This window comes from Poecile atricapillus, chromosome 3, assembly GCF_030490865.1.
Source record: "Poecile atricapillus isolate bPoeAtr1 chromosome 3, bPoeAtr1.hap1, whole genome shotgun sequence".
NCBI lineage: Eukaryota > Metazoa > Chordata > Aves > Passeriformes > Paridae > Poecile > Poecile atricapillus.
In genome coordinates this window covers 82,168,477-82,186,632 of record NC_081251.1, presented here as the reverse complement: position 1 = coordinate 82,186,632, position 18,156 = coordinate 82,168,477, and the positions used below count along the sequence as shown (strand labels likewise).

General features: G+C 39.7%; 1 protein-coding gene across 1 annotated transcript in view; it reads left to right on the top strand.

Annotated features, from left to right (window-relative positions):
- EFCAB2 (EF-hand calcium binding domain 2) overlaps nucleotides 1-17,882 on the top strand; it is a 32,254-nt gene extending 14,372 nt beyond the window's left edge. The window contains exons 2-7 of the mRNA XM_058835512.1: nucleotides 3,542-3,626; nucleotides 10,569-10,641; nucleotides 14,725-14,804; nucleotides 16,432-16,474; nucleotides 16,575-16,641; nucleotides 17,629-17,882. Coding sequence (XP_058691495.1) covers nucleotides 3,542-3,626; nucleotides 10,569-10,641; nucleotides 14,725-14,804; nucleotides 16,432-16,474; nucleotides 16,575-16,641; nucleotides 17,629-17,765 — 485 coding nt within the window. The 3' untranslated portion in view covers nucleotides 17,766-17,882. The remainder of the gene's footprint in view (nucleotides 1-3,541; nucleotides 3,627-10,568; nucleotides 10,642-14,724; nucleotides 14,805-16,431; nucleotides 16,475-16,574; nucleotides 16,642-17,628) is intronic.
- Nucleotides 17,883-18,156: the final 274 nt, after the last annotated feature.

Here is an 18,156-nt window from a genome sequence, read left to right as displayed (position 1 = left end):
TCTTTAGTGAAAGAAGGGCTTGGCTTTTTGAACCATCAGAGCAACTGGCCCCAAGGAAGGAAAGAAAGCAAGCTCACGCATTAAGTGAATGGTAGAATCTAGCAAATTGTATCAACTAGAAATCCCTTTTAAAAATTCTCATTACTCAGAAGTCTGGCAGAGCTACATCTAGCTAATGGTTTCTGTTCCCTACAAAGGCTGAAAGTGTGGTCTTTGAAGAAGAAATGTCACAACTGAAGCAGGTGTTCTGCTTAAGGGCTGACTTCAAATGGGCCTCAGAGTACTGGGGAACAGTCTGGACAAGCTGAAGAGGAGCATTTCATTCTGAAAGAACCATCAGAATTGACTTGGGAGTCACAGCTCTCTGTCAGTCTTACTTAACTGACAGTATCAAGAGCTTGTATCTGGTTCACACTAAACAAAGTGGGAAAATAGCACAGGATAGTATAGGAAAGAAAACTTGATAATTAATACATTTTCAGTTAATGTATCTGGGAAATAGATTTTAAGACATTTTTTCTTATTATTGCATATGTGGTAGGAAAATAAATTAGGATGGGACAACATTGACAAATATCTCAAGCATTTTAACAACATAAAAATGGAAATAATACATCATACCTACAGGACTTCTTTGTGGGAATAAATAGATGTAGCTATTGAAATCCTTTTGGCATGGTATGTTTCAATGTCTATTTATTTTAACCATTAAAAGAAGTGAGATAATTCTATTCTTGACACTGTATATTGTTTTTCTAGTTAGTAGAATAAGTGAGTGTAATCTTATTCTGTCAGAATGTAGGTATTTCTGTCCTGAAAAACTGCTAGAACATTGTCCAAAGGGCAACATGAAACTTTCATTGATCTACCCATGGTGGAGAGTCTCCCTGTACAGAATAATTTCACTATATTAGAGCATCACATCCACTGAATTAACTATGTGTCTGATCTCCATGCCCTTCCTGAGGGCATACCCATTTCTTATCCTAGAGTTGGAATCTGCATTCTTTTCCCTCACAAAAAGAGGTTTAGAGTGCATTGTAGAGTTTTTCAGATAAACAGCTTTGCCATCCTGAGCTATGTTGAACATCTTTGGCTTCCCTTCCTGGAGGGAAGACAACAAATTTAGCCAACAGCTTTTTATTAGGTGTTTTTTTTAGGTGTTTACTCATCTCACAGAGAGTCTTTAAGAGGACAACAGTATATTATGTTTTCTCCCAGGGATATGGCTCTTAGTCACAACTTCCTCTCAGTTCTTGGAAGAGATATAGATTATCTGGTACCTAGGCTAAATCAAGTTAATCTCATTTCAGGACCTTTCTTTATCAGGCCTCTTCAAAAGGTAAGATTAATGTATACTGTCTTCGTGGAAAAATGCTTGGAAAGGCTGGATGCCTACAGAGTTCCAGCACTTAAAATCTCTCCCTGCCTTCTCTTGGCTAATTTTTATTTCTACAGAAGTCTCATACATCATGCCAAGAATATACAGCTATAAATATTCCTTCAACATTTCTCTATTGCAAATTGTAGTGTACACTTTAAGTGCCTGATGTCAAGAACTAAACTCCAAGTCTGCATGGGAGACAAGATCCAAGACTCTTTGAAATAACCAGAAAAAAACTCCATCAAATTTAGTACTTTCAGAGTCTTTAGGGACTTTTCTACAAGGAATCAGGTCCACTTAGATTTAACTATGTGGGTTTTTAAAAAATAATTAAATGTGGATTTTACTGGCACATAGGCAGAAAAAAGGTAGACATTATTGTCAGACTGTGAAAAGAATACAGTTTGTCCTGTGCCTGGGGACTGCACAAGGCTCCTCTTCCTCAGTGAGCTCCAGTCACACATCCATCACCTGCCCATGCTTCCACTGGGTGAGTAAAGTAAGGGAGAGCAATACAGGATATGTCTCTACCTATCTGCTCTTTGTGTATCCTCTGGGATGGAAAGCAGCAGGCAGCTGTAGCTTTATGAGGTGATACACCTCTCTTCTAACTTGCAGAAGAGGTTTCTGATATCTCGATCAATCCACTGCTATATTGAAGTGCTTGTAGCCTGTGATGGGCTAGCCTTGGCCAGCTGCCAGACACCCACGCAGCCTCTCTCTGCCCTCCTCAACTGCACAGGGGGAGAAACCACAATAAAATGCTCATGGGTCGAGATAAAGAGAGGGAGATCACAAAGCCAGTGTATCATTCAGGCATGTTCAGTTCTGATACTCTGTCAGCAAAATGACATTTCTGTCATGAGGGCAAGAAAGCAAATGAAAAAAATGATTGTACACTACAGCCCCAGGGGTTCTCAAACTATTTGGATTATAGAAAACTAGGCATGAATTTGTTATGCCTGTAGAAAACAGATCTGGTTACTTAATGTTGGCCTGAGCCACTCAACAGCACTTAACACCACATCAGCTAAACAAGGAAGTACATTGTCTGCTAGAGGAGAGCTTTGTTTTACTTACTATAATTGAAAATACAGAAGACAAGTATGAAAATGAGAAAACAAGTGTCCCTTGTACCAACCTCAATTTGTCTGTCATTCAGATTTTCCCTGTGGCATCTCTGTGGAGGCTTGGGGGCTAGCTTAAAAAATGCTGCCTCCTGGGAGCTGGTTTGCAAAACAGAGTTTGGGGCTGTATTTAGCCACTGGCACCAAGAAGTCAACTCCATTTTGTCACTTTGCTTTCTATATTCTGTCATTTGGAGTCAAACTAATAAGTGGGATACCAGTTCACTATTTTTTTCACCCTGGCTTTCTTGCCAGGGAGTTTTCCTTTTGAGATGGACCCTTTCCCCACCTGATACTTTTTCTTCAGAATTTATTTCCTGGTTCTTAGCTTGCCCCAAGAATGCAATTTCTGGCTTGTATGAGATATATCTGTGATAACTTGTGGTTCCCCATTCTTTGAGATTAAGATATAAAAAGAAAATGCAGCAAATTGCTCCTCCTCCTTTGCTGAGATTGTCTTCCTTTCCAAACTCTTACTATGAATTATTTACCATAAGCCATATTCACTGTGCACAGATCTTACACATCTTATCTCTTTATCCCTGGTTCTCAGCTTTTCATACACTATGAATAACTGAATGGACATGAGAGCACTTAAGTTTCTCTGGATGCAGGAACCTGGATGAAATTACTCAGCCCCATCTCAGGGCAAGCATGGGCCAGTGTTTGCCTTGCTCCTTCCACTGGCAGAGTAGCATCCGGGAAGGGCTCAGGCTTGTGGTCTGGTGCGAGCTGTGGCGCTCTCCGGGCAGGGTCCACACCTGGGCAGCTGTGTGTTCATGCAGATGAGGCACACCATTGCCTTCAGACTTGATGTAGCTGCAGAGCCATAGCAAGGCAATATTACTATTATAAATGACAGATCCTGTTTTTAGAGTGGGGGTTTTTCATAACTTCTGCTTTTTCAAAGTGCCTTTTCTGTCTGCCCTTTATCAGTTTTGGTGCTTCTGCTGTCGTAAGTCTCAAATTGGAAATATATTAGTTGTAACAGCTCAGTGAATCATTATTTTTCTTATGTTTCTTTTTGCAGATGGCCTAGTTGCTGAAATTGAGAAAAAGATTACAGAAGCTTTTGACGTGTTTGACCGTGAATCCAATAAAACTGTGGATGTCAGGTTTGTAAATATATTCACAAAAATATTACAGAATCTCAATAGAGATAATCAGCTCCCTATACTGGCATCTGCTTTACCAGAAAATGTCATAGAAACAGTTCTTTTGGCCCTGTTTGGACAACTATGTTTGTAGTGCATTGACCTTGAATGGATGCCAGATGCCCATGGAAGCAACTCCATCACTCCTTTCTTCAGTGGAATGTGGGAGAAGAAATATAACAAAAGGCTCATGGATCAAGATAAGGGCAGGGAAAGATCACTTACCAGTTACCATCATGGGCAAAACTGACTTGACTTTGGGAAAATTAATTTATTACCAATCAAATCAGAGAAGGTATAATGAGAACTGAAATCAAATCTTAAAAACAACTTCCCTTCAGCTTCCTTCCTTATTCCTGGGCTAACCTTCATTCCCGATTCTTTATCTTGTCCCTGCCAGCAGTGCAGGGAGATGGGGAATAAGGGTTACAATCAGTTCATCACAAGTAGTCACTGCCACTCCTTCCTGCTCAGGAGGACTCCTTACACTCTTCCTCTGTTCCAGTATGGGGTCTTTCCCATGGGACAGGCCTTCATGAATTTCCTCCCATGGGTTCTTCCCATGGGCTGCAGTTCATCATAAACTGTTTCAGCCTGGGTCCCTTCCATAGGACACAGGCTGTTTCAATGTGGGTCCCTTGCAGGGCCACAAGTTCTGCCAAAAAACCTGCTCCAGTGTGGTCTCCTTTCTCCATGGGTTCACAGGTTCTGCCTCCCTAAACTGGCATCTACTTTACCAGAAAATGTAATTGAACCAGTCCTTTTGGCCCTGATTGGATAAGTGTGTCTTCGCTCTTTTAATAGACATTTTGCATTGTTTAGTGTTTGAGGACTGAAATTTACTTGAGAGAGGGATGCTGGGACTGGGGGAATAAAGGGACAAGAGGAAGCTGCAAATAGCAAGAGGTCTAAGGCCACAGTTACAGCTAGCAAATAAATCCTTGCTCTGATAGCTCATTTGGCACTACAGGTCCTGGATCCTGTATGAAATCCCTGACTTTCAGGATGTCCCAGCACATCAAGGGGTGTCCCTGCCAGTTTGTGTCAGTTGCCTGCCCTCAATGGCAATGCATCCTTCCTCTGGGGTAACGTGGGTGGTGGATACTGCTCTGGCAGTGAGGTGTTTTCAGAAGACTTGGAAGAAACTCGCCTATTATTTGGTCATGAATAGTCATAATGGTAACGATACTAATGTAAAAATCAATGTAAAAATGATCATACTTGATAGCACCAGGTGGTATTTAGCCCAGTACTCTCAGCTGAGCTACCAAGTAGTTTCCTGGGGGAGTGTCGTGGTTTTAAACCAGTAATTAACAAAAGGGGAAAAATAATTACTTATTTCTTGCTGTGAGATATGGATTAAAACAAGAGCAAACCAGGCATAAAATTTAAAAGGAATAAAGAAAGTTTATTGACAAACTACAATAATAAGAACACCAGAATAAACTTCCAGAAAAAACCTTTTCATTTCTTACTGCCCACCATTCTTTTGTTCACATGACAACAGAGACAAAAACTTTAGAACTTTGATGGTTTAAACAGTTCCAATTCTTTCTACAGTCTTTTCATCAGTCTCTGTAGAGAAACAGAAGTTCCTTTCTGTTAATTTATGGAGTTTCTCACATGAAAACTATTTTTGTTATAGTTTTCCGTTTCTTTGATATCAGCTGCCCAGAGCTGCTGTTATCAAAGCCCACCCCTCCCATTCCACATCACTCTGAAATGTGTTATGGGTCATTAGTTTGGGGATAGCATTTTTAAGGATAAGTTATTCAAAGGCAAAAAGTATTCTTCATCTGTTTCTGTGAGCTTCACTAGAAAACAGTTTTCTCATTGCCTCTCAAGGCTTCAAATCTCCCAGCACTTCACTATACCATAATTACTCTACTTTTTACTCAAATTTACACTTTGAACACTCTATTCCTCCCCATACTCCATCATGAATTAAAGGAGTTCTTTTCAGGACTTCATTGTCCATCCCCATAGTTTTAACAGAAAGATATTTCAGCTTAATTAAAGCATCTTCTTAATTCTCTACCTTTCTTGAAGCTTCTTTTCTTTCTTGCCACTAGTAGTTTATAAAGTCTCTTTTCATGCTGATCACTCTCCTTTTCTCTCTCTGGATGAAAAGATTAATCCGCAAGTCTCATCTGGGTAAGAAAGAGTTAAAATCCTGCCCAAGCTTTTGTAGATGGTTCGGTGATCTCTGCTGAACAGGAGCTGGAGCTGTCTGCGATGGAAAGTTCTTCATAGCTGCTCTAGAGAGTGTGGTCGGTGTCTCTGCTTGCTGCAGGCCCAGAGCCCCTCTCCTTCTTTACTCGGCAGTTTCTGGTAAATTCTATCACAGCAAAACCTGCAGCCAAGCCAGGAACCGGCCTGGCCCGGCTTGGCTCGGGGCAAGCCCTCGCAGGCCCCATCCCCCGGCCGGGAGACGCGGCAGGCCCAGCCCGGCCCCCGCCCGGCCGCGTGGCCTGGGCAGGGAACCGGAGGCCAGCCGGAGATCTGCTACCTTTCACAGCCAAGAAACAAAGAGAACAAGAGAGTTCTGGTTTCACACTTTAAGGTGGGGTTCACAAGTTGATCCCACTTTTCAATGTCTAAAACTGCTGTCAATTCTCAGCAATGACCGATAATTGGTCAGGAGAAAAGACTCCCGGCAGTCCCCAGCAACTCCAACTTTCCTTAAAGGTAAATTAACTCCATGACAGGGAGGTATACTAGGAATTGAATAAATATACAGAAATATTCTTGTTCTTTTACATCTGCTACATTATGATTTGAGTGGCCCCTGGTTAATTTTTTTAATCTGTGTTACAATAAATAGCAAACAATAGTTCTATATTAATCTTCTCATTAATTAATTCATACCTGGTTTTCACATTCATCTACTATCCACAGTAATTTAAGGTTGAAGAGTCTGGATGTATTTAATCACTTTGGAGATGCTATTCTATAGTTCTGGCCATTCTTTTTTGTTCCTCTTTTTGTTTAGATTTCTCCTTTTTGAAGTGGAATGACCAGAACTGGGGAAATGGTGCACTCATGGGAGTTTGGAGGGAGAACTGCATGCAGTGTAAATTTAGCATGAAATGTTATGGTGATGCCTTAAGTTTTAGCTTTCATATTAGTATTTACTATTAGTATATGATTAATAATATTAAGTACATTTCATTATTAGTATGTAATCTTCACATAAAATGTTACAAGTTCTCTTCACAGTTTAGTTAGACAAAACTTTCTTTAGACAAATTTGTTTTTGTTAGACAAAACAATCCTTTTCCAGCCCAAGAACCAAGGATACCGTTGCAGCTTCAGGCCCAAAAGTATAAACAGCAGTGAATTGAGGAGAGCAAACTGGGAGGATGGCCTCATAACCTGAAGCTGTAATTAGACAAATAACCCCAATATGTAAATGGGCCAAAATTTATAAAAGTGTGAAAACTCATGACTGGATGTCCATCTTGGGTGGACCCTTGGCTGGGTTCTTGCACTGCCCAAGGTGTATCCTTTGAAAGCCTTTTACTAAATACCTACTTTATTCCTTTAACACTGCCTAGCCTCTGTTTTGGGTAGCCTCTCAAGGCATCAATGGAAAAACTGACAAAATACATGTCTGGGCAAGGAGGTAGAAGTTTGGTGGAAGATAAAATAATTTAGACTGATCAGGGCATAACTGGCTACAAGATACAGAGCTAAAGGATGTCAAATGGAAAAATTCCTAGATGCTTTTAATTCTGGTATTTTTAAAGTTTGAATATTTGACAGTGCTACTGAATTTCAGCATAAACCTTCGTACCCATCTGACTTATAAAATGCATAAACCACAAGTTTATGTCTGAGGGAGAAGGTTCTGAGGTTATAAGCTGTTGTCATGAAAGTTTAATGGAGTACTTTTTCATATTTACAATTACTATTTTTGAAAGAATATCCTTTTAATTATGAATCAGTTATTAAGTAGAAACACTCCAATGGAGTGTAAGAATTGGTAAAATTGTTGTCATTAGACATTCTTCATGAAGACAAATTGAAAAACATACTTAAATGTTCTGAACATCTTTTCTACAGTACAGAGAGGAAAGGGAGGTGGAAAATATATGATGGTTATGACAATGCATGTTTACTAATGCTTCTACATTTAAGAAATTGCAGGTATTGCATAGAAGTAATGGTTTTTCAGCTATATGTGATGGGGAGAATATCAGGATATGTCTCCGTACACAGAATAGTTGCTGTTCCCTTGACTGTTGAGTTCTGTAAGGGAGAGTGATTTCTTAAATCTCTTGGTTCATGCCCAGGGAGGTGCCTGATGCCCGGGGCTGGGGTTGTCCCAGTGTCCCCTGGTGCTCTGCTCTTGGCTGGGCAGTAGGATGGGCCCTGACTGCCTGGTCTGGGGCAGAGCACCCCCCACTACCACCCATCAGTCCTGGGGGCCCCCAGCCCTCACTGCATCTTGGCATACTCACTGCTTGTGTGTTTGTCATTTACATCTGCAGTCTTGGCTAAGCAGCTGTAGAATTTTCTCCACTTCTCTCTCCATTACTTACAGATATACAGCTTGGGAGCATAGTACAACAATGAAATGACACAAGTAGACTCTTTTAAAAATGTATTCTTTCAGATGGGACATCCGGAAATCTATTTAACGTAGTAAATGCATAATTTCACAGTAATTATTTTGTAGTACAGATACAGACAATGAACAAAACCTGATTGTCTAATTATTCCTAGGTTCATATTGCAAAGCTGTATCACAAATGGGATTATTAATGGCTGATTATCATGTATCAGAAGGTGGCAGCACAACACAATTCTTAACCACAATTGTAGCTGTATCACTATTATTGCCTGAAATATCAGATATTTGTGAAGAATGAAAAATGATACTGGTTTCACAGGCCAACATTGGTGTTCCATGACTCCTAGTATAAATTAGTAAGAAACTAAGCACGAGGAAGATGGTATTTTTTCATGCATGTTTCATGTCCCTCAGTCAAGGACTTTTGTGATATTGTAAATCTTGTCATTGAAAGTGTTATATGTAAGGTGAAAACCATGACCCAAAATTTTCATTGCATGTGTGTTACAAAACTTGTATGAGCATAAGCTTGATTTTAACCACTGTTTTCATATTCTAGAAACTACACAGCAGAAACTGCAGTGCTGAACTAAGTGAGAGGAAGGGGCTGGGAGCAAAATAGTTTCCTATCAGATCCTTTAAACTCCATGTTATTACCAAATGGGACCTGACTTTTTTTTACCACAAGCACTTCAAGCAACATCCTCGTGCTGGCACACATGCAGACTGCCAGATACAGCATCCAGCAGTGCCAGATTTTGCAGACTCTTCTAGGGTATGACTTACCTCAGTCACATCACAGCTCTGCTGGGTGTGAGTGAAGTGAGGCAGGAGGGTGATGGCAGCATTCCCATCCCTGGCAGTCTGTGAGAGCAGAAATAGTGTGGGACAACAAGGAGGCAGGATTTGTGTTGAATGTTGCTCTGGTAGAGGCAGGGAATAGTTACAAGTAGCTGGAAAATATGAGGGAGTGCAGGAGTGAGAACAACAAATGCAATATTATACATACTAGAAGTAGGATGCATGGACAAAGATTATGTCTAAATGACTGACTTCCCTGAGGCCATTAGCCATTCACACCCACAGGGGCAGGGTCATTTGAGTAGATAGTTTAATTTCAGAACACATGGATGTGTGGGATTGGGTTTTGCTCTGTAACTAGTTTTGTGTGGCCAGCCTTTTTGTCTCTTTTGTCTATTGTAGTGCTTCTCACATATTTTCAATCAGAATTGGAACTTCTTGGGACCTGTCTGAGGAGGTCATAGACTTACACATATAATTTTGCATATGCTTGGATTGTGGATAATGGATAACGCATTCAGAGCCTTACTGTTATAAGCAGATTTTACAAAGATCATTCCTCCTTGTATCTACCATTTTTATTAGGCAATCAAATTTTTGAACAAAATGAAAAAATTCACCACTGCTCAAGATGAACAGACCACAGAGGTTTGGATCATGGGAACCACCAGCACTGTGAATACATATTCAAATGTGCTTAAATTTCTGTGTCATTGAATTGAATTGTAAGTCACAAGCTATATTAATGCTTCTGTTGTTTTGTTTTTAATCATAAGTCTCATTAAAGCTTTATTACAGCCTTACAATATTTTGTTTCTAGTCTGTGACATTGTTCCTCTTAGACTACTTTGAGGCATTGCCAGTTTGATTAGAATTTTATTTAGAGCCTCAGAACAGCTGCACCAGGTTCAGCAGTAAATGCAAATGATGAATATTTACAGCATAAACAGAGTGGTGATAAGCCACTTTGTTGCTCTGTTTGATTCTTTGAGAACGCAGCAGCAACATAGCGGGGCTGCCTTCTTCCTGACCTTTTATAATTGTTCTTTAATGCAGTTAGAATTTGTATCTTTATAGCATTTAATGGAAGCACATATTTTATCTTGCATCTTGGTAGATTTTGAAGTGATTTGTTAACTACATAAATATAGACTTCACTGAAAACAAGCGTAACAATTAGAGAACAGCAATGTAAAAGTAACTTGCACACAGTACAGTGCAACACAATAATTTGTGTAGAAAATTGCACAAACAGTTTCAAGAAGCTTCAGAATATTTAATGTCTGAAAAAAGTAGACATTGCTTACTGAGCCATCATCTTAAAATTCCACATCAATTTTCTTGTGTACTTTTATGTGCACACTCCTGTATGCAGGCTCTGAATTAGTATCTGCGTTCTCCACAGACAGTCTTGTATTGTCTTGTATTGCAGACTTATTAACAAAGATCCTTCTTCCCTCCCTCCCACCCCACCCCACCCCACCCCACCCCACCCCACCCCACCCCACCCCTCTTTTTTCTTTCAGGGAGATTGGTTGCATTATCAGGTCACTGGGTTGCTTCCCAAATGAGGCAGAAGTACAGGAACTGCTTGCACAGGTAAATGTTTACATCTCTTGTGTTTTTTTCAGTCTTCAACTCACACAAGTTTGGCCCTTCTGCCTTGCTGAATGGGAAACCTGAACTCTTTTCCAAGATGTTGGAAGTGTTATGGAAGTGTTTCTAGCAGACATGCAGTCTTGCAGGTTGCTCTGAAGCAAACCTTTAGGTTGATGAGGTAACAATATTGATGGGTTGAAATGAGGAGTCTTTGACTCTCTTTTACCCAGAGGGGCATTGTGACACTGTGCCAAGGTGGAGGGACATTTATAGAAAATTGAGGAAAATTTGGTTTTGACTGATGAAACAGAATGTCCTAAATGACACTCAGATATCCAAACTCTAACCTAAACTCTAAACTCTTCTGGACATGTCATGGAAACACATTGCAGGGTTAGGTAGTAAAAATTAGTACTTGAGCAGGTGTTAAAATTACACATCACATTCTAAAAATATTCAGAGGGAAGGCCTGCCTTTTTATTTAACTAGGTCCTGGTATTGCTATCTTATATCCAGACCTTTCAACATTCTGTCCTTCATGAGGTCTTTTTCAGTCTTGAGATTTCTGGGTGAGAATCTTTTCTTACTTGATTACTTAAGCTTGTAAATCAGGTTTCAGGACATAAAACTTCACAAGACCTAGTGGTCCTCTCATTCTCCCAGTGATAGGCAGTGATAAGGTAAGGAAATTTATCACATTTCTCCACAGTCTTTTCCTACATTGTTTTTTGTCTCCTTACATCATGCTTGTAATAGAAAAGTGGTGTGCTGGTGCCTTGGCGTGGTGTGGTTAATAAATAAGACGAAGAAGTGAGAAAAAGACTTCACATTCTTTTTGCAAAGGGGCATGCTGCTTTAAGGAGTGGACAGTGGTGGAGCTGAGAGGTGGGGTAAGGTTTTTTCACCTTTTCATGTGTAGCTCAGGATACTGGGAATTGATGTCTCTTACTGTTTTCTTCTTGCTCCAACAAAAATTTGGATAGTTGCAGTGTAGTCTCTCCTCACTAGGCTTGTCCAGTGTCTTGCAGGTCAGAATTTAGTGTGAGAAGTCTTGCACTAAGTCTTGTGAAAATGATGCAGCTGCTTCAGATGAGGAAGTGCAAAGAACCATCAGCGGAGAAAGCTCTTTTAACACAATAATGCAGTCTGTCTGCTCTGGTTTTGTACTCTCAGAACTGGATTGTCCCAGCTCCTACTGACAAACAAGAGAAAATGGAAAGAGAAATTGTGGTGCTTAATATAGATGATATTTTTAGTGTCCCACAGTGACTTTTCTTTACAGCAGATGAACAGTGCAACTCCTCACTGAAGATACAGATTTGTGAACAGGGGATGCTTTGACAAACCCATTCAAGTCCAGGGGAACCAGGAGAATTTAAGGCCTACCACTTCCTCTGGAAGAGATTGACCTTTTTTTTTTTTTTCCCAGTTTTCAGTATTACTGAAAATGTGAGATAAGTAATATATAAAAAGTTCAATGCAGTGTAGCCATGAGGTAGAAGATTCTTGAGATACAACAGTGTAACATGTATGAAAATGCTGATTGTAAAAATGTTAAAGTACAAATACTGCAAGAAGAAAGAATACATTCAAGAGTAATGGTTAACCTTAAGGAATACTGCACTGGAGAATAAATAGCAAAGAATGTTTCATGGTGTCTGTAAATTAAACTTTGTCATAGGTTTAGTACCAGAAGAACACTGTCTTCTTGTGGAACTCTTCATATATTATGATAATCACAAACATATCTTAATTTATGTAAGATGCCACTATAATTGGCTGTGGTAATGTGATTTTATTTTAATCTAGATAAGGTAAAAACTGTGTCTGTTAGCCAGTTTGTAACCAAGCTATTTCCCCAGTATTGTTGCCCATTGTGAGCTGTGATTCATTTCTGTTTCTCACTACTTGTGTCTCCTCATCTCATCTTCCTATTAGCCTAAACTGGCACGTGCTGCCATGCGTTATTCATATCTGCAAAATCAGCATTCATATTATTATGTTATCTCTATAAATTATCACAAAATGTTTCTTACATTGCCTTATACTCAGTTCTGTACTTAATATCATATCTTAGGCCTCCTTACAAAGATAAGATTAAATTCTAAATCTAGAGATGGTGAAAACTAATCTATGAGTTACTACAATGCCTGGAATTCCATGCAGTGCTCTGCCTGGTAACTCTGGAAGATGTTTTTGTTTTTTTGTGTTTCAAGTGCCCCAGTGTTATGGCTGGGAGAACAGAGATACAAAACATAATAGGTGCTACAATACAGTTGTTATGGGAGATGTGGATGCACCCAAAGGAAAGAAGTAGAGTGAAACTCACAGAGTCTGAACAAGCAAATACTGTTACTGTGAAAAGAGGAGGACATACAGAAAAAGAAAAACATCAATAAGAAATGAGATGTAGAACAGTAATGAGTCCAAGGAAGAGTAAGAAGTGTTAGAAATAGGACTAATTTTAAATGCTTAGGATGCTGCTGGATCTATACAGACTCCAAAAGGGAAGCTTTTTGTACCACATCAGAGGAAGCTGAGGATGCTGATCACTTCCCAGGACGAGGTTTTGCCAGGCATTTTGTTACATCTTTTCAATCAAGCAAGCAGCAAAACAAGTCATTCTGTAATGGTAAAAGTTCCATTTGGTTTAGAATGAAGCATGCAACATCTTCATTTCCTTGCTAAAGATCCTTTCTGCTAGGCTCACCAAATAGAACGGAAAATATGTTTTTTCAAGCCAGTTTCCACTCTAAAGCAGCAAGATGTGATGGCTGTCTTCTCTTAGCACCCAACCCCCTTCCAGAACACTGGCAGAACACTGGCAAAGAGCATGCAGCAGCAGTTGCAGCTTTCCATTTAAGCAACTGGACGTATCAGGAACTGCCCCAGCTTTGCCCCAGCTCCCAGGAGGAAGATTCCTTACTAAGTTTTTCCTGGCTCAGTTAGAAGATTTTGAATCAGTGCCTGTTTGAGTTTTCTTTCAATCTGGGCTGTGTCTCAGGGGGCCTAGCAAGGTGTTGCTGCTGCCACGTGAGACCTCAAGGCATGCATCCAGTTTCAACACAGACAGGAACAGGCTAACTCAGCTAACAGGGCTCCTTTCGGGAGCAAAACTTAAAATTTTCAGGGAAGGGATACACCCCAATGACACAGAGCAGTTTTTACCATGTTGCTTATCTTCTGTGGAAGTATAGGAATGGAGTGAGAATGCTGCTAGAAGTCCCCAGTGTTTTGGGACTAATTTGTTCATTTATTTGGGAGGCAAAGGGAAGCCTTTTTTGGGTAGCATTTTATAGGCTGCCTTATGGCTGTTTCGGTGTGCCCTGACTCAGTCTGCCTATCTCTCTGGTCCTTCCTCTGACAACTATCTTTGACTATGAAACATGAAAGCAAAAAATTCCATCATTAAGGTGCACTTGACTGGAGCTGTATCCAAGCTAGCCAATTAAATATGCCCAGAAACATCCTTGGGTGTTGAAGCCAAGTTGCACATAGCAGCTCATGCCCACCCTGGTAAATGTTTTGTGGACAGTGGCTGCACCAACCATCCGGCTGGGGAAAAGTCCTGAAGGTCCAAGCTGGGATCTGCTGGGGGAAATGTTGGGTGGCACAGGTCAAAATCACGCCAAGGGAACATGCTCATGGTTTGCTGTAATGGGGGTTTACATTACACTGCTTGGAAAGGCTCCAGATCCAGATAGACTTTACTAGTATGACTTCAGCCTGAATGTTTAAACCTCTGCTGAGTTATTGTGGAAGATAAAATCAGTTCCTCGGTGTCAGGTTCCTTTGCATGAATGGTTTTGAAGCACAAGAGGGCAATATTGAGTTGCTGCAAGTGTCTATAATAGCAGACCTGTATTTCCCTGGGATATTATCTCTTCCTCAAATCTCTTTCTATTTGATCACAAGCCTTTCACTCAGATGTTACAGTGCCATGTGATATCAAGACCTGTTATAAATATTCAAAGTCTAATGCTGTAATTTTAATGCAGGGATCACCCAAATTTTCTGTTTTTTGGATTAGTTTGATAATCAAGAGTCATATACCTTTCCACACTTAAGTTGGTCTTTTTTTAGATAGAAGTAGAAGAACCAGGTGGATTTGTTCATCTGGAAAAATTTCTTCCAGTGATGACAAAAGTTCTACTTGATAGAAGGTAATGGAAAGTGAATTTTATGTGTCTGTAGTTTATTCCAGATTGACAGAATTGATTCTGAATAAACATATCTACAGAAATTTTATGTAGCTGGAAGGAGTATAGATCTTCTTTGTCACTTAAATGTCATTTTACATTAGCTATATAGATTTTGTTTCAAAATTAGTTTATCTACATTAAATTGTGCTGTACTGATGATATAAATAATATTAGCTTATATTAATAATATGTAGCTTTTGTATTTTTTATTTGAATCAGAATTGCTATTGTGTATCTGAAATATTTTGTATGCAAATCAAGGTAAAAACTATTGCTTTCTCTGAACATATGAGTTACAGTTACTAAGAAGCACAGAGTGTTAGTGTATTCTAAATAAGTTGTGTAAGCAAGCTTCATATTTGTGTCTCAAAATGACTGCCAGGTACAGCTGAACATACACAATTAGCACTCTAAAAGACTGCTGATCTAAAAGTGGTCACAAAGCATAGAGGTGCATAGAAGTCTTTGCAGATACACAGGGACTTGTGCTCTTTTGACATTTTGCACTAAAGCAAGATTACTTACAAGGAGTTTATTTTTCATTTTAAAGGTGGTAGTCAAGGCTTTTGAGAAACTCAGTGTTGCCCAATCCTGAAAAGTTATTTTGCACACACAGAGGGCCTTTTGTAGGAGGGTGTTCTCTACGTAAAGTAGCTGTGGCTCCACGCTGATGTTTACCCTTTCACAAAATGATGCTTTTCTTCTCTGGGCTCTCCTTCTCCCCCCTTCATGCAAACCGCCCCCCCCCCCCCCCCCCCCCCCCCCCGAAATATTGCCTGCATGCTTTTCCCAGGCTTGAACAGGCTTGTCAAGACCCACTTCATCTTTTGGGGCACTGTGTCCATAGTTCATTTAAGCAAGGGCACGTGAGATTGGGATCACAAAATCCAAGGCTTCGTAGCACATTTGATTTTTAGATAATAAAAGACTGAGGCGGGTCTGGACAAAGCAGTCAAGCAGTTAAAACCTCCCTGGATTCAGCTCATTCTCTTTAGTATTCTGGGGGTTTGGTGAGAGCCTGCTGGGATGTGGAAGCTCTCCATTGCTGCACTGAGATTTCTTTCCAGCTCCAAAATCAAGCATGCATATGCATGCACACACGTGCCCAGTTCTTCCCTCTCTCTGAAATTGTTAGTGACAGACCTTTTCTCTTATAGCTACCAGCCTCTTTCGCTCATCATCAGCTCATTAGACTGCCCAAGTCCCACTAGGTGATCTGTTGCCTAGCTACCAGCCTACCTGGACAAAACTTTGTTGTCTTGGTTTGTCCATTTCTGTTCAGTGCATTGGCTATGTAGAATGATTCATCTGTTGCTGATTCCTACTAACCCACCAAGCCAGCCCAGACATGCAGAAGACATTCATCTGGCTCCTCAGCACAAGGCAAAGTAAACAGTAGGACAACAAAAGATATAAGAGTTAAATATATGGACAGTTCCAAAAGGTCAGGCTGCAATTAAATGTTTGATAGACAAAACTTAGTAAATTCTCATAGAAAATAAACTTTCCTTTTCTTTTAGTACTTGTATTTAGTTTTTTCAGAATGCTGGTGGACAGTAACTTAACTTTTCTGATTCTGTGGTTTCAGATTCCAGCCTATTCCAGAAGATGTTATTCTACATGCATTTGAGGTCTGTAATGAAATATTCAAGTACCGAATTGCTGGGAAAAAGTTGCTGCTTTTTGATACAACAAGCTTAAAACCACAAATTTTATTATTTTTCTTTAAAGGCTTTGGATGAGAATAAATGTGGGTATATTACCAAAGAGGACCTGGTTAAACATTTGACTGAAGAAGGTAATGACTTCTGTAATATCTGTATTTAAGTAAAAAGCATTACATATGTGTATGGCACCTTGAGGTCCTTACCCTGCAGGCCAAAACTTGCAGGAGTAGATACATTGTCTTCAAAAAATGCTGTTGCTGTGATGAGTGGCTGCCGACTAGGATATCTCACTGCAGAGAAAGACCATTTATCTGCCTGCTTGCAGACATTATAAAATAGAGATTTTTATTCTTATCCTTATTCATAATTCAGTCATGTCTGGATATTTTGTGATTCTGTGCACACCTCTGTGATCACTAAGTATGTGACTCTTTTGCTGTCCTGTTAAATTGCAGCTTAGATTTCCGGATGTTTCAGTTGTTTCAGTGCTCATTCATTCTTATATTATCTTGATCTTAATTCTAGAGCCACATGCAAACAAAGAGATTCAAAGACAAGATTTAAGTTGTACATTCTGTAATCCTCAATATCTCTTGAAGAGGCTGCTTTTCTTGTGTGGCTGACTCATGCCCACCTGCCTCATGTTCAAAAGGGTGTGCAGGCTTTGTGCAAGACCTAGCCTCAGATGGTAGCCTGGTTTTCTGAGGGATGAAGTAGGCCATCAACAGCTTTGAAGAGAAAAAACAGAAGTCTTCCATGATGTGACTATAAGTGTAAGGATAGCCAAATGAGAGATAATAATTCTAATGTACACAAGATAAAAACTCTAACAAAAATGGTTGTTTCAAAATCCAGGACTGAGAGGAACAGGCTGTTATGGTGTCTGGGAACTAGAAGATCAGATAGATCCAGATCCTCTGTCTCCTTTCTTTTAGACTGGCTCACTTGGCATGCAGGACTTAAATTGGCAAAAGGGAAGCAATAAGATCCTTAGTTTTGTTCTTTTTCTCCTCTGTGTGAGAATCAAAGAAGATCCTTTCTGGGGAAAAGCTGTGGAATTTGCTAGTCCTTGAAAGGATTCTTACCAAGACAAAGTGTTATTCTCTGTTGTCTTTCAGGTGAGCCCTTTACTCAGGAGGAAATGGAGGACATGCTTGCTGTTGCTCTAGATCCAGAAACAAATATTCTTCACTACAGAGACTACCGCACAAAGCTGGTTGTAGATGAAACTAAGACCTTCCCCTTTAATGTCTGAGATACCTTTTGGTAACAGCACCATGGCTTGACAGATAATTGAAATATGTATTTCAAAGTATAACAAAGCTCAGCTTGTGACTTGGTGCTTATAATTAAAATAAAATCTGTGTAGTTATGTTTCCTTGGGTTATGTGTGCGTGTGTGTGTATATATATACACACATATACATATAAAAATATATTCACACCTGTAAAAAGAGGTCTTGACTGTGTAAGGTCTAGAAAATAAAATAATGGAATTTTGTTGAAAAATAGCAGGAAAAATAATGTTAATGAAGTCAAGAAATAACTTTATGATTGCTTTTGAAAAACTAACAGAAAATGAGACCTGTGAAAACACATAATATGCAGGTAAGTGAGTATCTTAAGGTGACTAATACTAGTAAGATG